The 27,826-nt window shown below is 45.9% G+C and overlaps 1 protein-coding gene across 2 annotated transcripts in view; it reads left to right on the plus strand.

Moving 5' to 3' along the window:
- The window catches only part of LOC124550914 (putative mediator of RNA polymerase II transcription subunit 12), a 456,906-nt gene that overhangs the window by 197,689 nt on the left and 231,391 nt on the right, over positions 1-27,826 (plus strand). For both annotated transcript variants that reach the window (XM_047125707.1, XM_047125708.1), the window contains exon 3: positions 25,584-27,398. In XM_047125707.1, the coding sequence (XP_046981663.1) occupies positions 25,584-27,398 (1,815 nt within the window). The remainder of the gene's footprint in view (positions 1-25,583; positions 27,399-27,826) is intronic.

Raw genomic sequence — 27,826 nt, forward strand, 5'->3', positions numbered from 1 at the left:
TAATCTAGGGTGACCAAATTATTTTCGGTGAAAACCGGGACACATTCACCCGGGTGCCAATGGACACCTTATTCCACATGTACCCAGGTTTCTTAATTTTAAATATTAATGTTTTGTTGATACATATTGTTAACCCGATTATTATAACTAATAAGGGGATACAAAAGATTGATATAATCTAGATTATATGTATAATTAATGACATTTAATAAACATATACAGTAATAAAGAAATGTATTACGATTTCACAAAATTTTACAGCCATTCAACTTTTAATCAATTAATATTAACATGAGCTTTAATATTACTGAGCACTTGTAGATGGAGTTGACTGTCCTTGGAGAAAAGGGTATTTTTCACTGCCTCCAGCCTTCTTGATCATGTCTTTGTTCTTTGAGACTGATAAAACTCGGCATAATCAATTTTGTAGTTGTATAGGATCTGCAGGATTGTTTCAAGAGAGTCCACCTCCATTCTGTTTCTTTCATCAGTCCACTGGATATTCATGAACGAAAATATTCTTTCCACATTGGCATTATGGGCTGGGATTGCAAATAAATACCTTGAATTATTACCAACTCAGAGTAATGCTGAAGACAGTCACAGCTTTTAAAAAGACTCACCCACTTCCCATGACATTCCAATGGTTTTTTTTTCCTTCATCATTCCACTTGTGAAGACTTTCTTCAACAAAATTTGTCAGTATGTCGAACTGATCAAAGAGAATGGAATCATCGATTTCAGTCTCTTTACTGTTCAAATAAGAAACTGTCTCTTCAACACTTTCCTATTTTGGCACTCTCTTCAGTAACATCCAATCAAACACCGGCGATGAGGGTAAATATGAGGCGCTCCACTTTATGAGATATTCTACACAAGAGTCATAAAACTTGTTCACTTCTTCTGTAAAACTCCTTTCCGCTGCTTCTGATACTTCTGCTCTTTTAAGGACAGATTTAACATGAAAAGAAATGAACTGCTGTTCTCTCGTCTTAGTAACAGTTTAAGGAGTATTTTTCAAAATATCACTTACCTCTATTACACTTTTCGTGCTTCCCTCAATTTCCCTTATCCCATGCTGCAAAGTGCTAAGCTGACTGTGAATGAACCATAAGTAGGCTTCACTTAAAGGGTTACTGAAAAACTGAACCAATATTTTGGGGGCTTTGTCTTCATCTAGGAAAAAATCTTTTAACTGTTCAAACAGGCGGATTACTCTTTCAACTGCTGGAAACACTGATAACCAGCGAGTTTTCGAGTGACACATTACATTCATATATTCAGTTCCCACATAATCACAGAACTCCTTCAGCCTCTCTGTTCTAACAGTATATATGTAAAAGTGTGAGTATACCTTCATGACGATAGTTTCAACATCACAGCTTAAACTGTCAGCAGATGTCTGCACGCTATTGTGTAAAACATGTGCAGGGCACCCTATGCCTTCAATGTTTTCGTGCAATGTTGCCTTTAATTTGGTAAATACGTTGCATTTGCCTTGTCTTTTTAAACCACCAAAGTTTGTGTTGTTGATGTCTCCACAAAATACCACACATTTATTTTTCTCAAGATCAAACATTTCGATAGTATTCATATAAAATCTTGAAATTTCGTCAGATGTTTCATTAGGTAGGGAACTCACCTTCAAAAGTTTGGTCTGAATTCCCTGATTAATATCGAAAAACTGAACAACAAACGGAAATATTTTAGTGGCCTTATGATTGCTGGCATCAGTGGATATCCCGTAGAAAGAAGACTTTGATGTATTCAAGGCTTTCCTTTACACTCTGGGGAGCTATAACTTCTTTCACTAAGGCTGACACTTTAGTTCTTGCTGAACTAAACTTTTTTGCAGTGGAAGAATCATCAAACATAATGCTGTTAAGCTTATTAGTACAATCACTAGATCTATAAGTTTGGTGATGTTTTACTGTGTGGTAGGCTAGTATAAGCTAGGCTGCTCGAACTTTCGTCTCTTCACTTGACTGATGTTTCACAAAATAATTTTGTAGGGTTTTACTGCAGCTCGGTGCACTGTATATATTAATGTGTTTCTTTGACCTGATGTGATCAACTATGTCGGAACGTCCACCATGATTTATACTAATAAAACAGTTGCATACGGAACACTCTGCTTCGCAATCAAAACGACCTTTCTTAATGAAATTCCATTCCTTGGAATAACAGTCACTGAACTTGCAGGCACATTTCGGCATTGCGTTTAACAGTACTGTAGCAATAATACCACTAATATGAGAAAAAACTATTGCAGTTTGTCTGACAAAACATCAACTACTACACTGTTCTGACAATGAGTGTGTAAGTGGCGTGACAATGTGACGGTTTTATAGATCTGTTACAATAATACAACTTACTACTTGTTGGCCAAAGTACGGCTCAAAGTAAATTATTGCCTGAGTGTATCACTACTGATGCTGTGATTACTAGTATGGGACAATGGAGGTTTTAGACAAATAAGCTAAAATATATTAATTCTTGTGTTGTATTTCGTTTAATATAGCGAAATCCCAAAAATTTGAGAAAGTTTCACGAAATGTATTTAAAAACTGAATTCCGGGACAGGGATGAAAACCGGGACAATCCCGGTTTTCCGGGACGTTTGGTCACCCTAGTCTAATCTCATCTTCACCGTTAACATCTACGACGGGACTTTGAAAAGCAAGTTGCTCATTGTTATGGCAGGAGAAGTAACGTTCGTGTAACGCTGCACTACACTTCAAAGTGACACAGAGACTAGTTTCCAGCAGTCACCAAATCACTGTAAACTCTTTCATTTCCCCGACGCACTTGGTTCCGGAGATAGTGGAGAAACGCTGTGTGGAAGTCCTCACTATTGGAAAATTTCTTCCTGCTTCCCCCGCCCCGCGCCCCCAAAATGGTGTTCCAACTTGCCGAAAAGATAGAAATCGCATAGTGTAAGATCGCCACCACCAACGTCTTTACGGCCTCGGTCACATTGTTGGCACCATTTTACTGCGTTGCATCTTGGTCCGTACACTGTCAGTGACTTTCTGTGCAGTTTAGACGTTTACCTCGCGAGACTCGTACTATAGCGCTTATTTCATCTTTGGAGTGCGCCGAGTTTCTTCTTGAGGTGTGCGATTAGTAATAAGACTTATCTAACGAAATATATACAGACGATCAGTATTATTGCTCAATATTTTCAGATCTGCAAACATTGAACTTGTGTCGGGTATGTAGGGACATTGTACAGTGTTCTCGAGCAGATCAAAAATTTTCAAAATATACAGGGTGTCCCATATATAACCGGCACGCCTCACGCCTGAGATTCAAGTAACAGTGAACTGACTGAAAAAGATCAGATAATAGTAGTGTTAAAAAGACCTGTTTATAAGAGATCTTGGAAGTGGTGGCCATAGCGGCCACTTCACAAGCACTTCGACTGGAGATGGTTAACCGGTACGTGAGGCGAATCGGTTTTATGTGGGACACTCAGTATTACGCTTCCTGAGAAATATTGTGCCCTCTGTGGGCAGTATTGACAACATCCTTGCCGGTCCATTACGTATCGCTTTTTTTTTTTTTTTTGTCCACTCTTGTGTTTACATTCTAAAATAAGTTCAACCTGAAAATTATGACTGAATTGCTTCTCTCTGTATGTTTGGAAAGCGGTACTGCACAGTTACGAGAGAGGATTATTTTATTATTATTATTTCTATTATTTCTTTAAGAACAAACTTAAGTAATTTTTGAAGCCTCATTTTTTTATTCGCCTTTTTTTCTTCTCCGTACACCAAAGTGCAACAATAACTACAGCAGCATATTCTCGATGATGTTACGTTTCGCACGAGACGAAATACTGCACAATATTATTACACTTGTTTATTGAGCAATCTAGAGAGAACATCAGTTATATTATTGAGCAGTAACCCTGACCGTCTACGGACCGTTTCATTTTAATAATCATTGCTGTACCTTACTAGTTCGTACAAAGCTCACTAACCACTTGGAGAGGGCATTTAAGTTCCTCACTCCCAAGCCCTTGGTACCTCCATCAGGTAGTAGCAGTACTTGGCGCTGGTAAAAATATTTCAGACAGGTTGCATTTGGCTGCCTGCATTAACTGCACGTTTCGTATCATCAGAGGTAGTCCATTGTTAGGGGCAATTCCACGAGCCACGGAATGACAGCCAGTGCAATTCAAGGATAAAAAACATCAAGAATGATTATAAAAGGCAAGTGTTGTTACTGTATAACTAAATAAGCAATGAAATATAATTTTCTTATTGTACAAGTTTATGTTTCGGTCAAATAATGAGACTTGTGTTAAAAAACTTTGTGGTAACGGAATGACGTAATTGTTCTAATTTATAATACAACAGTAACACAGCTATATAAATTCACAATATTTCTGTTATGAAGAGGAATGAAAGGGGAAACAAGATGGCATAGAAAATAAGCACATTAAAGAAATATTTTGCGAATGAAATTAAAAATATCTCTGGTAACGAAATGACACTTGCACTTAAAAAAAAAGTTTCGTTCTGCATTGCTTCTGCGTGGAAAAAATTATGCTCATTCCTGTGATCTACAGCTGGTGCAACTACTTACTTTACAGTTTCGCCCTTCTCCACTCAACGTTTATCTTCCTTTGAGGGAAATGTAAACATCTTCCCATTTGCGTTTTCCTGTCTAAGGAATGTAGATCAGCAGCTCCACAAAAGTCGTGACCCTTTGTCTCCAACATATGCAACCCCCGGAGCAAAATCTTCTCCAATCAACGCAGTGTGCTTTATGAAGTCCTGTGAATTTGCTTTGGCTGGAGCTTGTTTTTTGAAATTGTGTGCAAACCTCTCAGGGCGGATAGTTGGTAATACCATTGGTACCGGCCCGTGTGGCCGACCGGTTCTAGGCGCTTCAGTCTGCAACTGCGCGACCGCTACGGTCGCAGGCCCGAATCCTGCCTCGGGCATGGATGTGTGTGATGTCCTTAGCTTTAAGTTGTTCTAAGTTCTAGGGGACTGATGGCCTCAGGTGTGAAGTCCCACACTGCTCAGAGCCATTTTTACTACACTTAATGAGCTAAAGAAGCTGGTACACCTGCCCAATATCGTGTTGGACCCCCACAAGCACGCAGAAGTGCCGCAACACGACGTGACATGGACTCGACTAATGTCTGAAGTAGTGCTGGAGGAAACTGACACCACGAATCATGCATAACTGTCCACAAATCCGTAAGAGTACGAGGGGGTAGAGATCTCTTCTGAACAGCACGTTGCAAGGCATCCCAGATATGCTCAATAATGTTCATATCTGGGGAGCCTGGTGGTGAGCGGAAGTGTTTAAACTCAGAAGAGTGTTCCTGAAGCCACTCTCTGTTGCAATTCTGGACGTGTGGAATGTCGCATTGTCCTGCTGGAATTGCCCAGGTCTGGCGGAATGCACAATGTACATGAATGGATGCAGGTGATCAGACAGGATACTTACGTACGTGTCACCTATCACAGTCGTATCTAGACGTATCAGAGGTCCCATATCGCTCCAACTGCACACGCCCCACACCATTACAGAGAGCCTCCAACAACTTGAACAGTCCCATGCTGACATGCAGGGTCCATGAGGTTGTCTTGACACCCGTACACGTCCATTCGCTCGATACAATTTGAAACGAGGCTCGTCCAACCAGGCAACATGTTTCCAGCCATCAACAGTCCAATGCTGACCCTTGTTGATGGCTCAGCATTGAAATCTGCGGCAATTTGCGGACGGGCTGCACATCTGTCACGTTCAACGCTTCTCTTCAGTCGTCGTTGTGTCCATTCTTACAGGATCATTTTCTGGCCGTAGCCATGTCGGAGATTTGATTCTTTACCGGATTCCTAAGATTCACGGTACACTCGGGAAACGACCGTACGGGAAAATCCCCACTTCATCGCTACCTCTGTGTCCCATCGCTCATGCGCCGACTATAGAACCACGCTCAAAATCAATCTTGATAAGCGATTTAGCAATTGCGCCAGACACTGGTTGTCTTATATAGGCGTTTTCGACTGCAGCGCCGTTTTGTGTCTGTGTACATATGTCTGTATTTGAATACGGATGCCTATACCATTTTCTTTGGCACTTCATGGGTAAATATAACACTATTCCCTCATTTTCACTGTGCTGTAACATTGATTCCGCAATAGAAAAACAAAGGAATCGAGCTGTTTTAGTTTTTTTCGTGCATTCCTTCCTTTTTTCCGACCGAAATAGCGACTGTGCCGCTAACCACCACGACTCTCGGTTTTCATCGCTGTTTTCACGTTCGGCATCCAGTGTGTTGTTGAGATAAGCGTATTTCTTGCAGTAGGGAGTTCTCTGCCGACACGCTTTAGTCTGTGCGCTGAAATTCAACTCTGCGCCGACGCATTATGTTCCCCTCGCTCACGGCAAGCCGACAGCTGACAAGCAACGTGGAAAACTGATGCGTACGCGTGCGATGGCACAGAGTGGAGAAACGGGCGGCGTGTGGCTTGTGTCTCATCCGGAAACTGTGGTCCACACGGCCGGAGCGAATGAAAGTAAAAAGCGCACGCACGGCCGTAGCCGCAGGTTGTCGTACGTCTAACTGGAAAGGAGGGCGGACGCTGCGATCGTCTGGTTTGGTGCAAACCTCTGTGCCACTCAGTCCCGTGCAAATCTCTTCATCTTTGGATTACTACTACAACCTAAGCACACTGGACAAAATATTTTTGTCATCCCCCTGAGGACATCACAAAGGTAGCCTGTTCCACCGCCGCGATAGTTGACTCGCTGTAAGTAGAAGTAGATATCCTCTGAGTAGTGAAGCAACTTAGATCGCTTGTAAATGCAAGTCTTCCGGTCCAGACTGTACACCGGTTAGGTTCCTTTCAGAGTGCGCTGATCCGGTACCTCCATACTTAACAATCATCGCTGGACGAATGATTCGTAGCCAAAGATCGGTAATGTGCACAGGTCACACCAGTATTCAAGAAAGACAATGGGAATAATCCACTAAATTACAGGCTCATGTCATTAACGTCGACGTGCAGCAGAATTTTGGAACATAATAATGTGTTCGAACATTATGAATCACCTCGAAGTGAATGATCTATTGACACATACTCAACACGGATTTAGAAAACATCGCTCCTGTGAAACACAACTAGCTCTTTACTGAAACGGAGTGTTGAGTGCTATCGACAAGGGATTTCGAGATTTCCGGAAGGCTTTTGACACAGTACCTGACAAGCGGCTTGTTATCAAATTGTGTGCTTTAGAATATAGTCTCAGTTACGCAACTGAATTTGTGATTTCCTGCCAGATAGGTCACAGTTCATAGTAATTGACGTAAAGTCATCGAGTAAAACAGAAGTGATTTCTGGCGCTCCCAAAGTAGTGTTGTACGCCTTCTGTTGTTCCCGGTCTACATAAACGATTTAGGAGACCATCTGAGCAGCCATCTTAGGTTGTCTGCAGGTGTTGCTGTCGTTTAGGGTCTAGTAAAGTCATCAGAAGAGCAAAACAAATTGCGAAACGATTTAGAAAAGATATCTATATGGTGCAAATATTAGCAGTGCAGTTAACCCCAAATAACGAAAAGTGTGATGTCATCCACATTAGTGCTAGAAGGAATCAGTTAAATTTGGGTTACGCGATAAATCAGTCAAATCTAAAGGCTGTAAATTCAACTAAGTACCTAGGAATTACTATTAAGAACAACTTAAATTTGAAAGGACAGAAGAAAATGTTGTGGGGGAGGCGAAACAAGAGTGCCTTTTTTTGGCAGAACGCTTAGAAGATGCACAGACCTACTAAGGAGAGTGTCTGCAGCACGCTTTGCCGGCCTCTTTTGGAGTACTGCTGCGCCATTGGGATCGTTGCCAGCTAGGATTGATGGAGTGCACCGAGAAAGTTCAAAGAAGGGCAGCACGTTTTGTGTTATCAAGAAATAGGGGAGAGAGTGTCACGCACATGACACAGGATTTGAAGTGGACACGGTTAAAACAAAGGCGTTTCTTGTTGAGGCGGGAGCCTCTCACGAAATTTCAATCACCAACTTTCTCCTCTGAATGCGAGAACATTTTGTTGGCACCCACCTACATAGGGAAAAATGATCATCATAATAAAATAAGGGAAATCAGAGCTCGCACAGAACGGTATAGGTGCTCGTTTTTCCTGCGCGCTGTTCTAGAGTGGAATAAAAAAGAATTGTTGTGGAGGTGTTCGATGAACCCTCTGCCAGGCACTTACCTGTGACTTGCAGAGTAACCGTGTAGATGTACATGTAGAAGCTGACTCTGACAGATGCAGTCGGCTGTATGCGGCAGCTTTGCAGACAATAACGTAACGCGATTTTGTAAGCGTCTCAGAGGCAACGCCTCGGTGTGGTCACAGTTTACGTAGATGGCGTTAGCGCGTCGCAGTTGAAAGCTGGCAACAGCGCTGCGAGCTGTCGGGGATCTTCTTATCCTGTCTCTACTACAGTCTTGATCATGGGCTCAATTCGTCGAGGGTTTCCTGAAGTATTCCGTATCCACCTCGAGCCTCTCATTGGTGATCACTTCCTGCAGAGCTAACAAACTGTGAGAGTGTTGATCACTGCTTCTCCTAGACATTCTCTATGGGATTCAGATTGGCTGATGTAGTGGGCGACTGCTTGCAGCGCATTGCGTACGACTACAGTAGAATTTCGATGTTTCGAATCTCGGAATTACGTGATTCCCGTAAATCCGAGCCTCGTAAGAAAGTAAAAAAAAAAAGCTACCGTACAGTGTATCGATCATCCCCCATCCCCTCGCACCACATCCCCTGTCGAACCACGTAGTCCTCTTAGTTGTGTCGGTGCAAATGGCCCCACGCATATGCTTCTCCCAATTTTTAACTATTTACAGAAACAGACATTTCTTTTTGAAAGTGGTGTTCTAGATTTTTCATTGTCGGTTTAGCACAATGTTGTTTCGTTTTCTTTCTTGACTGTTTTTGTTTGTACACGTAAAAATTAGTGCCCTAACGAAGGAAAGCAAGTTTGTGACTTTGAACGTTAAGTTAGGAGCAAAACGACTAGAGAAAGAAGAAACAATTAGAAAAAGAAAAAGAACTTGCTCTGGAATACGCTGTCTGCAAAGTTACTATTGGTGACTATGGAACAAACCGACTTAATTTGGAACAATTTTTTTGAAAGAAATACTAAGAAGAATCTCGTACTCGGAAAACAATACGAATTCGGAGTTTGAAAAAAACATTTGAGGCATTGTGGATGTTGTTTATTCTTTTTAGTATAGTTTTATTTCTTTTCCCACATGAATTTGGATAGTACGAGTTTTCAATAGTTCGATGTGGTCCCTGTTCCGTTCACCTCGAGCTATCGAGAATCAACTGTATTGTAATGTTGCAAGTGTCCACAGCATCTCATCACGAAGGTGTAGATGAAAGGGCGACAGTTGGTCACAGAGAGAATGCTGAAATAAATACCTGGGTTCATGTTCACAGGTAAGTCGAATGAGTGAGCACAATATGAAAAACACCCTCCAGAACATCAGAGAGTCATCTCCGGCTTGAACTGCACTCTTTGCACACTGCCCTCGATGCCTGGCATAATCTGAAATAAACTGTGATGCCTTGGACCGCGCTACATGCTTCCAGTTGCCAACTGCCCAGTGCCTGCCCCACTGAAGACATGCAGCTTTGTGCACTTCTGCGAGCAGTGGTATTTTGCAAGGTGCCCGATTGCAAATGTCCATTGTATGAAGTTTCATCCGCAGTGTTTCTGTGTAAACTGGATTGATAGACATGCGTTCACTGAAGCAGCATTTGTTGTAAGATTTAAAACCGATCATTGGCAACGCTTGGTCCCTGGCGCTTAGGATTTTTTTACGACCATGTTTTTAACCGTGTTACATGGCTAGGAGTCGTACACTCTTTCTTGTTAGTCCACATCGAGCAAGGTGGCGCAGAGATTAGCATTGTGTACTCACCTTCGGGAGGACAGGGGCTCAAACCACTCTCCGGCCTTCCTGATCTAGGTTTTCCGTGATCTCCCTAAATCGCTTCAGGCAAATGCCAGGATAGTTTCTTTGAAAGTGTATGGCCGGCTTCCATCCCCACGCTTTTCTCATCTGAAGGGAGCGATGATCTCGCTGTTTGCTCCCCTCCCCCAAATCGCCCAACCAATCAACCATCCATCCTGCACCATCCTACACAGAGCACTGTCTGCGTTGACACACCGACAAATCGGCCAACTCCATTAATGGTGTGATCAGGGTACCTCCAAACATGGTAGTTCTTTTCTGCCATTCCACTGTGTCTTTCCGCAAAACAAGATGCATACGCCTAGGGCAGAAAAATCAGCTTTTGCAGAACACAGCCTCAACGTGGGACATACGTTCGAATTCGAGCAAACAAAAACGTTGTGCCAAGCAAGTGGCTTTTGGGAGAGCGAAACCAAAGAATCAAACGAGGTAAGGCTCTATGGCAGCCTCATCAAAAGAATGGTGGTTCCCTCCCCCCCGTGTACACACACACACACACACACACACACACACACACACACACACACACACACACACCTCACTGGGCCACGCGCCGGAACGAAGGGCTGGGCTGGTGAGAGACGGCCGCTACTCAGGTATAAATAGGAGAATGACAGACCTTGATACACTGCGTGATCAAAAGTATCCGGACACCCCCAAAAACATACGTTTTTCACATTAGGTGCATTGTGCTGCCACCTACTGCCAGGTACTCCGCATCATCGACCTCAGTAGTCATTAGACATCAAGAGAGAGCAAAATGGGGTGCTCCGTGGAACTTACGGACTTCGAACGTGGTCAGGTGATTCGGTGTCATTTGTGTCGTACGTCTGTACGCGAAATTTCCACACTCCTAAACATTCCTAGGTCCACTGTTCCCGATGTAATAGTGAAGTGGAAACGTGAAGTGACACGTACAGCAGAAAAGCGTACGGGCCGACCTCGTCTGTTGAGTGATAGAGGCAGCCGACGGTTGAAGAGGGTGGTAATGTGTAATAGGCAGACATCTATCCAGACCATCACACAGGAATTCCAAACTGCATCAGGATCCACTGCAAGTACTATCACAGTCGGGAGATGAGAAAACTTTGGCCGAGCGGTTCTAGGCGCTACATTCTGCCTCAGGTATGGATGTGTGTGATGTCCTTAGTTTAGTTAGGTATAAGTAGTTCTAAGTTCTAGGGGACTGATGACCTCAGAAGTTAAGTCCCATAGTGCTCAGAGCCATTTGAACCACTTCAAAAAGCCCGCATCTCGTGGTCGTGCGGTAGCGTTCTCGCTTCCCACGCCCGGGTTCCCGGATTCGATTCCCGGCGGGGTCAGGGATTTTCTCTGCCTCTGATGGCTGGGTGTTGTGTGATGTCCTTAGGTTAGTTAGGTTTAAGTAGTTCTAAGTTCTAGGGGACTGATGACCATAGATGTTAAGTCCCATAGTGCTCAGAGCCATTTGAACCATTTGAACCATTTCAAAAAGGACTTTACAACTTTAAAAATTCGTCTAAATTTATTGAAAGAAGATATAGAGCTGGGTTTAGTGTTATTTTGTGGGGAAACACATCAAGGTTTTTTTTTTTTTTTTTTTTTTTTACCTTACACTAAAAATGTTGCATGTTGCTTCCGTTGGTTATACTGCACACATTCCATCAGAAGTAAATTTCTTCCCAAACTCGCTGTAGCATTGCAGGTGTAACTTGCTCAGTGGCGGCGTAATTCTCGCTCTAAGTTCAGGTAGGGAAGCCGGCACAGGAGGTACAAACACGGTATCCTTCATGAACCCCAGGTCTGGGGAACGTGGGGGCCAAGCAGTTGGCGCTCCACGGCCAGTCCATTGACCTGGAAAGCATCACTGAGAAAATCCCGGATGTCAGCCAGGTAGTGGGGTGGTGCACCATCTTGCATGAAGTAAATATTTCGTTCTGGGTCAACCTCATCGTTCTGTGGTATCAAAAACTGTTTAACATATCCAGGTACACTATCCCACTGATGGTTCTCACACGGAAGAAAGGGGCCGTACACTTTGTTCTTTCTCAGTGCACAAGAAACGTTCAGTTTAGGGCTGTCACGAACATGCTGCAATGTTTGATGTGGATTTTCACTTCCCCAAAATCCGACAGTTATGTGTGTTAACCATTCCACTTAAGTGAAAAGTCGACTCGTCAGAAAAGATGATTTTGTCCAAGAAATGTTCATCCTCATATAATCGATTTAACACATCCACTCAGAAGTACTTGCGACCAATTTTATCAGTGTCTTTTATTGTTTGTACCATCATCAATCTGTATGATTTCAAATGCAACGGTTTCTCAACACACGCCAAACAGTCGTATGTGGGATGTGCAGTTCGCCAGATGCACACCGGGTCGATTTCGTTGGGCTGTTGATAAAACGTTGTCGCACCATGTTTCAACAAAACATTTATGCCACTCATAAATTGTAGGCCTAATAGGAGGATCTTTAGCGTACTTGGTACTGAAATTACGCTCAACTGTGTCGCCGACTTGGATTCTTCAAACCAAAACACATAGCTACCACACTCAGGACCAGTGAAGGCAGCCATCTTCAACGCAACCGCCGCTAGCGCTCCTTGTAGTGTTGGCATAAGAGCCAACACCGTGTTGCTAGAGGAGGCCGAAATGCACGCATTTAATTACACGCAGACTGGCGTGAGGTCTGGAACAATTAAAGGAGTTGAGTCTAATAAGAAAAGAACATAGTTCTTGGAATACTTAACTTTAATCCATATTTGGTGTACAGCGCTCTTGACGGTACATGTTTTATAATTTCAATGTCAATTGAATACGGCGCCTTGCTAGGTCGTAGCAAATGACGTAGCTGAAGGCTGTGCTAACTATCGTCTTGGCAAATGAGAGCGTGATTGGCAGTGAACCATTCCTATGAACGTCGGCTGTACAACTGGGGCGAGTGCCAGGACGTCTCTCTAGACCTGCCGTGTGGTGGCGCTCTGTCTGCGATCACTGACAGTGGCGACACGCGGGTCCGACGTATACTACCGGACCGCGCCCGATTTAAAGGCTACCACCTAGCAAGTGTGGTGTCTGGCGGTGACACCACATTCCTCCCCCGCAAATCGGCGTACGGTTGTGTTATAAGGCTTCCGCCCGCCGTGGGGAGGACCCCATGTTGACGTATGCGACGAAGTGGGGACCCTAACAACAGGCGAGGCTGTGCCACCCGCACCCGGCCATTCGGTCCGAGGGGAGCTAGGAAACGCCTGAAAACCTAGTCCAGGGTGCACGCCAACATGCGGTGTATGCGCCCGTAGAGAGACAGGGGGGGCCGAAGAGTCGACCTCCATCGGGGCGGTGCACCCGACGGGCGAAGACGACATCTGGTCCGGAGCGGGCAAGAGTTCCATGTCGGAGGACAGCTGGTCACGGGAAGCGATCGGCGGCGCGTGACCCAGGGAGGCGCCCGGCGGCTGCAGCGAAGCGTCCACTGCGGGCGGCGCCGGCGGGAGGACCGGCGGCGGCGCGTCGCCATGGGGCAAAATGGAAGGCAGCGTCGGTAACACCTGGGGATGAGGCGAGCCAGTAGATGGGTCCCCAGGGCACTGACCGGACGGCACCGTCGCTGAAAGCAGACGGGGAGCGGCAGAACCCGTGCGACGACAGAGGCGCAGCTGATTGAGGTGCCGACGCACCTCACCAGAGGCCCCCTAAACCAGATACATAGCGCAGCCGAGGCAGCGAAGAATGCGCCCTGCGAGCCAACGCCGTGAACCTCGATAGTTGCGATAATAGACAACGTCGCCTGGAGCAAAAGCAGGTGGCTGCCGCTGCACAGGAACCTGATGCGGCGGATGTGGCAAAGACATCAAGGTTCGATGAGGACGACTGTGGAACAACTCAGCCGGCGAGCGACCATCTCGGGGCTGAGAGCGATACGAGGACAAAAAGAGCAACAACGCGTCCTCCCGAGAATGCGACTCTTTCAGCTTCAACATCTGTGACTTGAAAGTCTGGACCAATCGTTCAGCGGCACCGTTTGACTGAGGCGAAACCGGCGCGGATGTCAGATGTTGAATACCATTGGCCTTGCAGAATGACTGAAATTCTGCGGACATGAATTGTGGGCCAGTGTCGGAAACAATAGTCTGTGGAAGACCTTCAATACAAAAGATAGCGGATAACGCTTGGATGGTGGCAGATGACGTCGTGGAAGACATCCGGACAACAAAAGGAAAATTACTGAAAGAATCGACCACGACCAACCATCTAGCATTCCAGACTGGGCCAGCAAAATCGATGTGCAAGCGTTGCCAAGGGGAAGTGGCTTTCGGCCATGCAAAGAATTTCCGCGGTGGGGCGGATTGTTGTTCGGCACACGCCATGCAAGAAGAGTACATATTCGTAATCGCAGCATCGATTCCGAACCAAGTACAGTGCTGACGAGCAAGTTGTTTCGTTCGCACTATACCCCAATGTCCTTGGTGGAGAAGCCGTAAGATAGAGGACTGTAATGAACGTGGGACCACGACCCTGGACTGATCATTATCAGAACGCAACAGCAAAACACCACGTCGTACAAAAAGTCTCTCCTTGTGAGCAAAAAATCGGCGAACCAACGGATCCTCGATCCGTGACTTTGACAAGGGCCATTGCGTAGCAACAAAACGCAGAACGGTAGCAAGGTCAGGGTACACGACTAAAATCAATCGGAAACGATTCGACCACGTCATCGGTTTCCGAGTCAATGAACATGCAAGCAAGTTCGGAAGAATCGAATGCTCTATCCTCAGCAACAGGCAAACGGGACAACGCATCGGCGTTTCCGTGCTTAGCAGTGGACCGATACAAGATATCGTAGCGGTACTGCGAGAGGAAAATAGACCAGCGAATGAATTTCTGCGCTGTACGCGGAGTACAGGCTTGTTCGGATGAAAAAGCGATGTCAAAGGTTTGTGGTCTGTGATGATGGTAAAGTGACGACCATACAAGAAATCATGAAACTTAGTAACACCAAATACGAGAGCCAAAGCTTCTTTCTCAATCTGTGAATAATTTCTTTGCGCAGACGAGAGCAATTTGGACGCAAAGGCAACAGGGCGATCCATCTTTGTGCGCAAGCACAGCACCGATCTCGAAATCCGATGCATCTACCATCAACAAAAGGTGTTTCTGGGGATCGAATGGCGTAAGGCAAGTATTTGAAAGCAACGCCGATTTCAACTGGCGAAAGGCGCGTTCGCAGTCCGTCGTCCAGACGAACGGAACACCTTTACGGCGTAAGCGATGAAGCGGAGCTGAAATGGAAGAGGCGTGGGGAACATATTTGTGGAAATAATTAATTTTTCCCAGCACACTCTGTAGCTGTTTCAAATTCTGCGGCGAAGGCAAGTCCTGTATGGCATGGAGGTGTTCTGGACTGGGATGTATGCCTTGGGCATTGATTACATGTCCCAGATAGGGTAAGTCACGAGCAAAAAACACACATTTGTCCTTCCGCAAGCGAAGACCATTTTGTCGCAAGACCTAAAATAATGTTCTGAGATTGGCTAAATGTTCTTCTTCTGTCGTTCCGGAGATCACAATATCGTCCAGATAGTTTGCTGCAGTAGAGACCAAGGCACAAACAGTTTGCAGATATTGCTGAAACAATGCAGGGGCGGATGCACACCCGAATGGCAGTCTTTTGAATCTGTACAAACCAAGATGCGTGTTAACCACCAAGACTCGCTGAGATTCGTCGTCCACTGGTATTTGCAAGTACGCATCTGCTAGGTCCAACTTCGAAAAATATTTACCCGGGCACAGTTTGTCAAAAAGATCTTCCGGGCAGGGTAAAGGATAAGTTGCAATCACTAGTTGTGGATTCACCGTTGCCTTGAAGTCCACACAAAGTCTCAGTTTTCCGGAAGTTTTTGGCAAAATTACTAAGGGTGATGCCCAGAGAGAAGCCTGCACACGTTCAATCACACCTTGTGATTCCAAATCGTGTAATGTTCGTGCGACCTCATCACGCAATGCGTGGGGAACAGTGCGCGCTTGGAAAAATTTCGGTTGCGCATTTACTTTCAGTTCCAAATGTGCTTTATAGTTCTTAGCGCAACCAAGGCCCGGTGCAAAAATGTCTGCAAACTCTTCACATAGTCGAGAAACACTGTCTGAAGGCACAGTCTGTTTCACTGATAGGACCTGATTGACTATAGACAAGTTAAACAACTGAAATAAATCTAAACCAAACAAGTTCACTGCAGAAGAAGAACGAAGGACGTAAAATGACACAAGTTTTGTTTGTCCTTTGTATGTTGCAAGAAGGCTGCACTGTCCTAACACAGGGATAGCTTGACCTGAATAACTAGTTAACTTAACATTTGTGGCACGCAACGGAGGTGTGCCCAGCTGTTTGTACGTGTGTTTATTGATTAGTGAAACTGCAGCTCCGGTGTCGAGCTGGAATGGTATCACTTTGCCATGAATGTCCAAGTCTACAAAAAGTTTATTGTCCTGTTGACGACAAGAGCGACTGTCTCGTGCAACGTGAACTGACACTGGTACAGAATCACTTGCGACTTGACGGGATTTCCGGCGATGTCGACACACACTATTTGTGGGACGAACACAGTCACTGTTAGAGAAAGTGGCACTGGGCGGAGTGGAATGAACTACCTGAATGTCCATGGGCGAAGGTTCACGAGCCTGAGTATTCTTGGTTCGCTTCCGATTCCGGCGCGAAGCAAAGGGCCTGGAATGGTTGTGAGTGTCCGATCTGAGCTTTTTCTGGCAAACATTTTGAACATGTCCTTTTTTATTACAGAAAAAGCAAATAGCTTGGCGTGATGGGCAATTCTCACGCGAATGTCTACTAGCACACCGCGGGCATGATTTTAGCACTGCATTTGCTTGCTTGCGCGGCACACCTGGCTGAAAGCTTGGCGGCAGCTGCGCGGACGGGCGCGAGGGCTGTTGACGGGTGGGTGCAGCGCGCCTGGTGGGCCGGTTAACGTGACACACGGCTGGCGAAGTTGCAAATGATTCCTGAGCAAAGTCAAGTGTGTCTTGCCTATCCAATATGTCTATCACTTGTTGAAGGGAGGGATTGACTAGTTTCAAAATCTGTTCCCTTATACGAACATCAGAAACGTTCTGTGCAATTGCATCACGCACCATAGTATCTGAATAAGGGAGTCCACATTCACACTCAAAAGCACAATCCCTACTAAGGCCTTGCAAAGTTGCAACCCAATCCCTATTAGTTTGAGCGGCCGTACGTTTGGTACGAAAGAAAGTATACCTATTGGCAACTACATTGACTGATTCCTTGAAATATGCATCTAATGCAGACAAAATTTCGTCGTAGGACAGAGTTGCTACGTCGCATCGGGGAAATAATTTCACTATCACTCGGTACGTGGATACGCCTACGGCGGAAAGAAGAAATGGCTGCCGCTCATTACCTTGAATTCTGTAGGCGGCGAGATGGAATCCAAATTGGCGTGACCACTCCTTCCAGCTTTCCAGTGCCGCATCAAAAGGACGAAAAGGTGGTGCAACTGCATGTTGTGGCTGCGGTAGCGGTGGAGCGGCGGCTGCCGCATCATTTTGCATCGCACGTTGACCCTGGACGAGCTGTCCAAGAGCATCCAATAACGCCTGCGTCTGCTGATTCTGCAAGCGATAAAATTCGGACAGTACATCTGGAAATTGTGGCGAAGCCATGACACAAGTAAATTAAGGCAAGATCAATTGGTACAAACGCGATTTAGCTCGTCGCCAATGTAGTGTTGGCATAAGAGCCAACACCGTGTTGCTAGAGGAGGCCGAAATGCACGCGTTTAATTACACGCAGACTGGCGTGAGGTCTGGAACAATTAAAGGAGTTGAGTCTAATAAGAAAAGAACATAGTTCTTGGAATACTTAAGCTTAATCTATATTTGGTGTACAGCGCTCTTGACGGTACATGTTTTATAATTTCAATATTAATTGAATACGGCGCGTTGCTAGGTCGTAGCAAATGATGTAGCTGAAGGCTATGCTAACTATCGTCTCGGCAAATGAGAGCGTGATTGTCAGTGAACCATTCCTATGAACGTCGGCTGTACAACTGGGGCGAGTGCTAGGACGTCTCTCTAGACCTGCCGTGTGGCGGCGCTCGGTCTGCTATCACTGACAGTGGCGACACGCGGGTCCGACGTATACTACCGGACCGCGACCGATTTAAAGGCTACCACCTAGCAAGTGTGGTGTCTGGAGGTGACACCACACTCCTTACGGTGCGATTCGGCACTAGCGAACTACGCGAAACAAAACTTGATGGATTTCCCTACAAATTGACACTACAATCTCCTCTGTAGGTACTATGAATAAATTTATATGAATTTTCAAAGCTGCAAAGTCCTTCTCGAAACTCCCTATAGTGCCTGTGTTATTCAGAAATACGATACAGTGTTCTTTCAGACGTACATACAAGTCGGAAGGAACTCGCACTGCGTCGACTACAGCCGTTATGAAATACATTAAATGTTTTAGCAATTGCGAACATTGACATCCGCTAGCTGTCTAATGGAATGACGACAGTGAAAATTTGTGCCAGACTGGGACAGGAACCCGGATTTCCTGCTTATCTGGAGCCGTTAGGCTGTCCGAGCACGACTCACGGCCAGATCCAAACTTCCGTATATTTGCAACCTGCACTCGTACATTGTTAGGGGCACATTTTAATTGGAAGTCGCGTGTCCGATGTCTGCAGATAAATACGATATGCATGCATCTAGGTATCCCAAAGGAACGCTGAATAACACAGGCACTGCAATATCACATGTATCTGCCGACACCGGGCAAGTGACTTTGAATTAAAATGTCTCCTCTGTGTGGAAATATATATACGAATGTACAAGCGCAGGTTGTAGACACACGGTTGATGACATATGGAGTTTGGGTCTGGGCTCGGATAGCCCAGTGGTAAGGCGACCACCCATGGTAAATGGGAAATCTGGGTTCGAGTCCTGGCCCGGCACAATTTCCCGTGCCGTCATTCCATTATACGGCTGATGGTTTTCAATATTCGCAACTGTGAATACATTTAACAATTTCTGGATGGTGTCAAGAGGGAGGCGATCTGTGTGAGCCCAGGCGTTATTTAGCAGCACCAACACATTCAGTGACAAAGAAACGTCGTCGTTTGGTGCGAATTGCCGGTATTGCTGGTTTAAGTTAGTTGGACAGCAGTGCGCAGTAATAGTCTTTGTTGATGGTTTTCCCCTACTCCATGTTATCTTCCAGCGTAGGCCCTTCTGCATCCCATAATACCGTTAGCGCCACCTTTCCCGCCGATGCCGCAGACTTGAATGTTTTCTTCACTGTTCATTCGAGTTGCTTCCACTCTGTCGTTTTGGTTCTGGCTCACAGTGATGCGCCCAAGTTTCAACACAGGTCACTGTTCTTTCCATAAATCATTCGCCTCCCCTGTTGTAACGGTCGAGTAAGCGTTGGCGGGTCACAAGGCGTTGGAGTTTTGTGTTCTCCTGTGAGCTGTCGTGGCACCCATCGTGAACAAACCTTACGGAAGCAAAGTTCGCCGTGGTTGGTGGTATAGGCAGAACCACGACTGATGTTCAACGCAGACGCTACGCCATCGATAGTTCAAAAATGGTTCAAATGGCTCTGAGCACTATGCGACTTAACTTCTGAGGTCATCAGTCCCCTAGAACTTAGAACCAATTAAACCTAACTAACCTAATGACATCACACACATCCATGCCCGAGGCGGGATTCGAACCTGCGACCGTAGCGATCTCGCGGTTCCAGACCGTAGCGGCTAGAACCGCTCGGCCACTCCGGCCGGCGCCATCGATAGTAACCGAACGTTGGTCAAAATCATCAGTTGAGCTTGCTGCATTTTGTCGGCCGTTGTGAGCGTTCACGGGCGCACTGCTTCCTGTTTGTGCGTCACATTGGTCCGGCCACTTTTGAACTGCTCGATGCACTCGCAAACACTTGACCGCGGCAATGTACTGTTCCCATACTGCGCAAACAGTCTACTAAGAATTTCAACTCCTTTCACTGCTCCTGACCAAAGAAATCATATTGCTGCCCTTTGTTCTTCCTTCGCGCAAACAGTTACCGAAGCGGACCTGTTAACGCTGCCACTACCCGGTACACTTGTGTTGCGATGGTCAGGTGAGCGCCCTGCGCTGCAGTAGCACCAACTACACTGAAGAGCCAAAGTGCCGCAACAGGACGTGGTGTAGACTCGACTAATGTCTGAAGCAGTGCTGGGGGAAACTGACACCGTGAATCCTGAAATGCACAATGGACATGAATGGGTGCAGTTGATCATACAGAATGCTTACGTACACGTCACTTGTCACAGTCGTATCTAGACGTATCAGGGGTCCCATATCACTCCAACTGCACACGCGCCACACCATTACAGAGCCTCCACCAGCTTGAACAGTCCACTGCTGACATGCAGGGTCCATGAATTCGTGAGCTTGTCTCCATACCCGTACACGTCCATCCGCTCGATGTAATTTGAAACGAGACTCGTCCGACCAGGCAACATGTTTCCAGTCATCAACAGTCCAATGTCAGCGGGCCTAGGCGAGGCGTAAATTTTGTGGTGCAGTCATCAAGTGTACACGAGTGGGCCTTCGGCTGCGAAAGCCCATATCTATGATGTTTCGTTGAATGGTTTGCACACCTGCCCTTGTTGATGGCACAGCACTTAAATCTGCAGCAGTTTGCGGAAGGGTTGCACTTGGGTCACGCTGAACGACTCTCTTCAGTCGTCGTTGGTCCCGTTCTTGCAGGATGTTTTTCCGGCCGCAGCGATGTCGGAGATTTGATATTTTACGGGATTCCTTATATTCACGGTGCACTCGTGAAATGTTGATACGGGAAAATCCCCACTTTATCGCTACCTCGGAGATGCTGTGCCCCATCGCTCGTGCGCCGACTATTACACCACGTTCAAACTCACTTAGATCTTGATAACCTGCTATTGTAGCAGTAGTAGCCGATCTAACACCTGTGCCAGACACTTGATGTCTTATATACTGGGTGATCAAAAAGTCAGTATAAATTTGAAAACTTAATAAACCACGGAATAATGTAGATAGAGAGGTAAAAAATGACACTCATGCTTGGAATGACATGGGGTTTTATTAGAACAAAAAAAAAAAACAGAGTTCCCAAAATGTCCGGCAGATGGCACTGGACAGCAAAACGGCTACCGTGACGGGTGAGAGGTACGCCAATATGTTACAGAACCGCATAATCCCCAGCCTGGCTAATAAACACCTGCTGGAACGTACGATGTTTATGCAGGATGGCGCTCCACCGCATATTGCCAGACGCGTGAAAGATCTCTTGCGCGCGTCGTTTGGTGATGATCGTGTGCTCAGCCGCCACTTTCGTCGTGCTTGGCCTCCCAGGTCCCCAGACCTCAGTCCGTGCGATTATTGGCTTTGGGGTTACCTGAAGTCGCAAGTGTATCGTGATCGACCGACATCTCTAGGGATGCTGAAAGACAACATCCGACGCCAGTGCCTCACCATAACTCCGGACATGCTTTACAGTGCTGTTCACAACATTATTCCTCGACTACAGCTATCGCTGAGGAATGATGGTGGACATATTGAGCATTTCCTGTAAAGAACATCATTTGTCTTACTTTGTTATGCAAATTATTGCTATTCTGATCAGATGAAGCGCAATCTGTCGGACATTTTTTGAACTTTTGTATTTTTTTGGTTCTAATAAAACCCCATGTCATTCCAAGCATGTGTGTCAATTTGTACCTCTGTATCTACATTATTCCGTGATTTATTCAGTTTTCAAATTTATACTGACTTTTTCATCACCCGGTAGATGTTGCCGACCGCAGCGCCGTATTGTGCCTGTTCACGTATCTATGTGTTTGAATACGCATGCTTATACTAATTTCTTTGGCACACATTCGCGAAATGCAGCTCAGCAGCTGCAGAAGAGTTTTTTTTAAAGGCAGTCGGGATAATTTTTGGTTTGCCCTCGTAGAAAACTTCCTCACACTTGCACACACAATTTACTGTAGACGCAGATGCGTCAGGGTGGTTGTAGTTTAATCCGACCCAAAACATGAGTTTATTAAAACACTGCCAAAAAAAACCAATACAAAGTAAGTACATTTAATTATAAAAATATAATTTACAAAAAAAAATGCTACATAGAGTTACACAAAGTAAAAAGAAGCAACATATTTACTGAATTAATTACTGAGGTAATTTGATATTGTGTTTCAAGTTTTTTTTTAATTTTTTGCACTATAAGAAACACAGTTAAATAAACTTTCACATTTCCAGAAAAAAACTTTATTTTTGTAGTTTCGTGATTACTGTAAAGTGCAATTTAGCCCTTTTGGAAGGGTGCAGAAATTTATTGATCTCCTGTAATTTCTTATCTCTTTACTGACCTAAATTATTGGAAAAGATTCTCTCAGTGGGTGCAGTGCTGGCAGGGCAAGAAATTAGGCTTTTCCCAAAAGTACTGAATCCTGTTGGCAAGTTTCCTGGTTTTTGCTGTTTTCAGTTCCATCAATTGTTTGGATGAAACTGTGTCACAGTTGCATCAGAAAATATAGTAGCAGTAAAAGAATCAGAACTAACAGCTATCGTAAAAGACGTAAAACTTACATTCCTCTCTGGATCAATTTCTGTGAGCCAGTTTTCTGCACTTCGTTCTTGTTCAACAGTTAATCCTCTCCCTCTGAATCTTGAATGTTAGCACGGTAGTGAAAGTGTTCTAGTGCTCGTGCTTCCGATTTCTATTACGTTCTTACGAGGTTCCGTATGGTGACTTTCTAGGTGATCGATGCATGAATCGACAGCTTGTGCATCATTTGTTCTTGCCTGCCTGAAGAAGGTTCAGGACTCTACAAACCTTTGACCATATCATTTTATTTACATTAACAGTGCAAACAGCAGAAATCTTTTTCTGAAAATTATCTTTACACATTTCAATTGACTTTTTAAGAGACTCTGAACAGTATTTAAACTGTCTTTTGTTTTGATTCACAATCTGTTGCGTTTAATAGAAGTGCTTGTTGTCCTATATGGGCACTGATTACTATAATTCTGTCCTTCTTTATATTAGACTGCCCATCTTGTATATGCTCTTCTAACTGAAGTTTTATCTTTTCAACCACCTCATCTCTAAGTTCATCAAGCAACATCCCGCTTAATTTGAAGCGATCATGACCGACATAACCAGGTGCCTGTTTAACTAACCAGTTTTTTCCACTAATGTAGTTGCAAGAATAAGATTAAATTTGTACTATTTGTCAGTATGAAAAAATCCCAAAAACCTAATAAAATCCATAAAAGATATTCGTGTTTTCCTTAATCCTGGATGGCGTACACTGATCCCGTCCTGGAGGGTGAATGGGAGACTAATGAGCCTAGATATTGTGTCTCCTCAAACCCAAAATCAGCAGCAGCAGCAACAGCATGAAAAATCTCATTGTTAGTATAAGAAACCCGTAATTTCTTTCCCTTATATAAAAGATCATCGGTGGTCCGTAATGAAACATGCAGTTTGGTTTGATTTCTGTATCTACAAACAGTCCATTCCATTACAGTAGTGGTAACGATTTACATCCATGAAGACTTGTTGAGAATGACAGTATCGTGAGATTATTGAAAATTAGTGATTCAGCTAAAGAAATGGGAGAACAAAGAACTTTCATTTCAGATGGACAGTACCAAACGCCCTTACTGTTAGTGGCACTGCAAGAAACAGGAAGAGTAGTTGCTATTCTAAATAGTCTGTCGCCCTTACGTGTGATACTTACATATTAATTCTTTGTGGTAGTGATAAGTAAGGGAAGTTCGCAACGGATAATTGCGAAGTGCTTTGAAAACTTATACAGGATGTTACAAAAAGGTACGGCCAATGTTTCAGGAAACATTCCTCACACACAAAGAAAGAAAATATGTTATGTGGACATGTGTCCGGAAACGCTTACTTTCCATGTTAGAGCTCATTTTATTACTTCAAATCACATTAATCATGGAATGGAAACACACAGCAACAGAACGTACCAGCGTGACTTCAAACACTTTGTTACAGAAAAAAAACCCTCCGTCGCATGGAATCCCTGATGCGCTGATGCAGCCCTGGAGAATGGCGTATTGTATCACAGCCGTCCACAATACGAGCACGAAGAGTCTCTACATTTGGTATCGGGGTTGCGTAGACAAGAGCTTTCAAATGCCCCCATAAATGAAAGTCAAGAGGGTTAAGGTCAGGAGAGCGTGGAGGCCATGGAATTGGTCCACCTCTACCAATCCATCGGTCACCGAATCTGTTGTTGAGAAGCGTATGAACACTTCGACTGAAATGTGCAGGAGCTCCATCGTGCATGAACCACATGTTGTGTCGTACTTGTAAAGGCACATGTTCTAGCAGCACAGGTAGAGTATCCCGCATGAAATCATGATAACGTGCTCCATTGAGCGTAGGTGGAAGAACATGGGGCCCAATCGAGACATCACCAACAATGCCTGCCCAAACGTTCACAGAAAATCTGTGTTGATGACGTGATTGCACAATTGCGTGCGGATTCTCGTCAGCCCACACATGTTGATTGTGAAACTTTACAATTTGATCACGTTGGAATGAAGCCTCATCCGTAAAGAGATCATTTGCACTGAAATGAGGATCGACATATTGTTGGATGAACCATTCGCAGAAGTGTACCCGTGGAGGCCAATCAGCTGCTGATAGTGCCTGCACACGCTGTACACGGTACGGAAACAACTGGTTCTCCCGTAGCACTCTCCATACAGTGACGTGGTCAACGTTACCTTGTACAGCAGCAACTTCTCTGACGCTGACATTAGGGTTATCGTCAACTGCACGAAGAATTGCCTCGTCCATTGCAGGTGTCCTCGTCGTTCTAGGTCTTCCCCAGACGCGAGTCATAGGCTGGAATGTTCCGTGCTCCCTAAGACGCCGATCAATTGCTTCGAACGTCTTCCTGTAGGGACACCTTCGTTCTGGAAATATGTCTCGATACAATCGTACCGCGCCACGGCTATTGCCCCGTGCTAATCCATACATCAAATGGGCATCTGCTAACTCCGCATTTGTAAACATTGCACTGACTGCAGAACCACGTTCGTGATGAACACTAACCTGTTGATGCTACGTACTGATGTGCTTGATGCTAGTACTGTAGAGCAATGAGTCGCATGTCAACACAAGCACCGAAGTCAACATTACCTTCCTTCAATTGGGCCAACTAGAGGTGAATCGAGGAAGCAAAGTACATACTGACGAAACTAAAATGAGCTCTAACATGGAAATTAAGCGTTTCCGGACACATGTCCACATAACATCTTTTCTTTATTTGTGTGTGAGGAATGTTTCCTGAAAGTTTGGCTGTACCTTTGTGTAACACTCTGTATTGCAGTACAAATATTTACAAATCGCACTCTGTATTACCGTTAGCATTTTGAGGTGTAAGTTACGTTGGACACTGTTGTCTGGTAAATATAATGTTACCTAAAATTTATGTGTACATGGTATACTCAATAGATGTACAACAGAATGTTTCTTTTGTTGCAGGACCCAAATGATGGACCACATTTGGAGCAGCAAGAAACGTGGGTGGAGGCACTGCCTGTGTCACCACACGCGACACCACCCAAGTCTCAACCCCCGAACAAGGAAGTGCAGCTGTATTCACCAAAGCAGTTACGACCACATTCACCGAAACCGTCGGAATCACACTTACCAAACCATTCACACGCGCAGTCGGCGAGGCATCCGTACGTGCAGACTCCGAGGCAATCGTTCCCACTGTCTCCGAGACTGGCACAGCCGCAGTCTCCGAGAGAGATGCACCCGCCGTCTCCGAGGCAGGTGCACCCGCAGTCTCCGAGACAGTCGTGTACACAGTCTCTGAGGCAGCCAGTTCTGCAGCCTCTGGAGGAGTCGCACCCGCAGTCTCTGAGCCAGTCGTACCCCCAGTCTCCCAGCCAGTCATACCCCCAGTCTCCGAGCCAGTCGCACCCCCAGTCTCCGAAGCAGGCACTGCCGCAACCTCCGAGCCACTCGCAGCCGCAGTCTCCGAGGCACACACACGCGGAATCTCCGAACCAGTCGCACATGCAGTCTCCGAGGCACTCGTACGTGCAGTTTCCGAACCAGTCGCGCCCACACTCACCGAGCCAGTCGCACCCGGCGTCTCCCAGACACTCGCAAGCGCAGACTCTGAGCCAGTCACACTCACCGAGCCAGTCGCACACGGCATCTCCCAGACACTCGCAAGCGCAGACTCTGAGCCAGTCACACAGGCAGTCGCACCCCACATCTCCGAGCCAGTCGCAGTCACAGTCTCCGAGGCAGTCACACCCGCGCACGCTGTGGTACTCTCAGTCACAGAGGGCTGCGCACCAGCATTCGCCGAAGGAACCGCACCGACCGCTGCTGAGGCAGCCCCAGTTCACGCCCCAGAAGCAGTCCCAGGAGCCGAAGGAAACGCGGTCTCCTAAGGAGCTGTGGCCAGACCGGCCGAAGCAGCCGCAGTTCCAGTTGCAAAAGCAGCTAGTAGTGCACGTGGAAAAACTACCGGGGGAGTCGCCGAAATGCGAGCAGCAAGAGCGACAGCATTCACCGTCCCCGAAGCAGCAGCAAAATTCTTTGCAAAAGGAACTGTATGTCCAGCTAGAGAAGCTGGCGGGTGAGCCGCAGGAGGAGGTCAAACATCAGACGTCGCTATCCCCGAAGCAAGCACAGTTTCCACTGCATAAGCAGCTGCACGTCCAGCTCGAGAAGCTCACCGAAGATGCTGACCAGCAGGAGCCAGTGCAGCATCAGTCGTCACCTGCGAAGCAACAGGACGGTCTTCTGCTTAACCAGCTGCACATAAAGCTCGAAAAGCTGCCCGAGGATTCTTGGAAATTGGAACAGCAGCACCAGCAGCAACAGTCGTCGTCACCGAACCATCCGGGGCTTCTGAAACCTAAGGAGCCCCACATACAACTGGAAACGCTGCCACTGGGCACAGAGAATTGCGAGGTAAAGCAACAGGAACCGCCGCTCTCGAATCGGCTCCCGTCTCTGTCACACTGTCGACTGCAAGATCAGCTCGCAACGCAGGTGGAAGAGAAGCAGCTGCAACTGCTTCCACCCGGTTCTCGCTATACCATCCCAGCTCCCGAACCGGTGGCGACGCGACAGCGAGTGTACCTACAGCAGCTCGTGGATACACAGCAGAAGTGGGGCTCTCCTGTCTTCCAGCCACGCGTGGTGCTGGAGAGGCTGAGTCCGAAGCGGCTGGCCAGCACACTCCAAGCCCGCGTCGTGCTTCGCCCCCTCAGCAGCGAGGTCCTCAAGAAGTACGGCATCCAGCAGACACTGCATCGGAAGCTGGAGCAAGTAAGTGATTTTAAAATGCTTCGCGTATGTGTTGTTGCTGTGTTGTGGACATCTGTTGGAAGACTCTACATCTCTGCATCACTACTGCAACGTGCATCCACTTGAACCTGCGTGCTGTAGTCCAGCCTTGGTCATCCTCTACTAGTTTTGCTCCCATTCTTCCCTCTCTTACCAAAGTCACGATTCCTTGATGGTTCAGCCGGCCGGGTGGCCGAGCGGTTCGTGGCGCTTCAGTCTGGAACCGCGCTACCGCTACAGTCGCAGGTTCGAATCCTGCCTCGGGCATGGATGTGTGTGATGTCCTTAGGTTTAACTAGTTGTAAGTTCTAGGCGACTGATGACCTCAGCTGTTAAGTCCCACAGTGCTCAGAGCCATTTGAACCTTGATGGTTCAGCATACATCATATAAACCGACCATTTCTTTTTGT

The sequence above is a fragment of the Schistocerca americana genome, chromosome 9 (assembly GCF_021461395.2).
Source record: "Schistocerca americana isolate TAMUIC-IGC-003095 chromosome 9, iqSchAmer2.1, whole genome shotgun sequence".
NCBI lineage: Eukaryota > Metazoa > Arthropoda > Insecta > Orthoptera > Acrididae > Schistocerca > Schistocerca americana.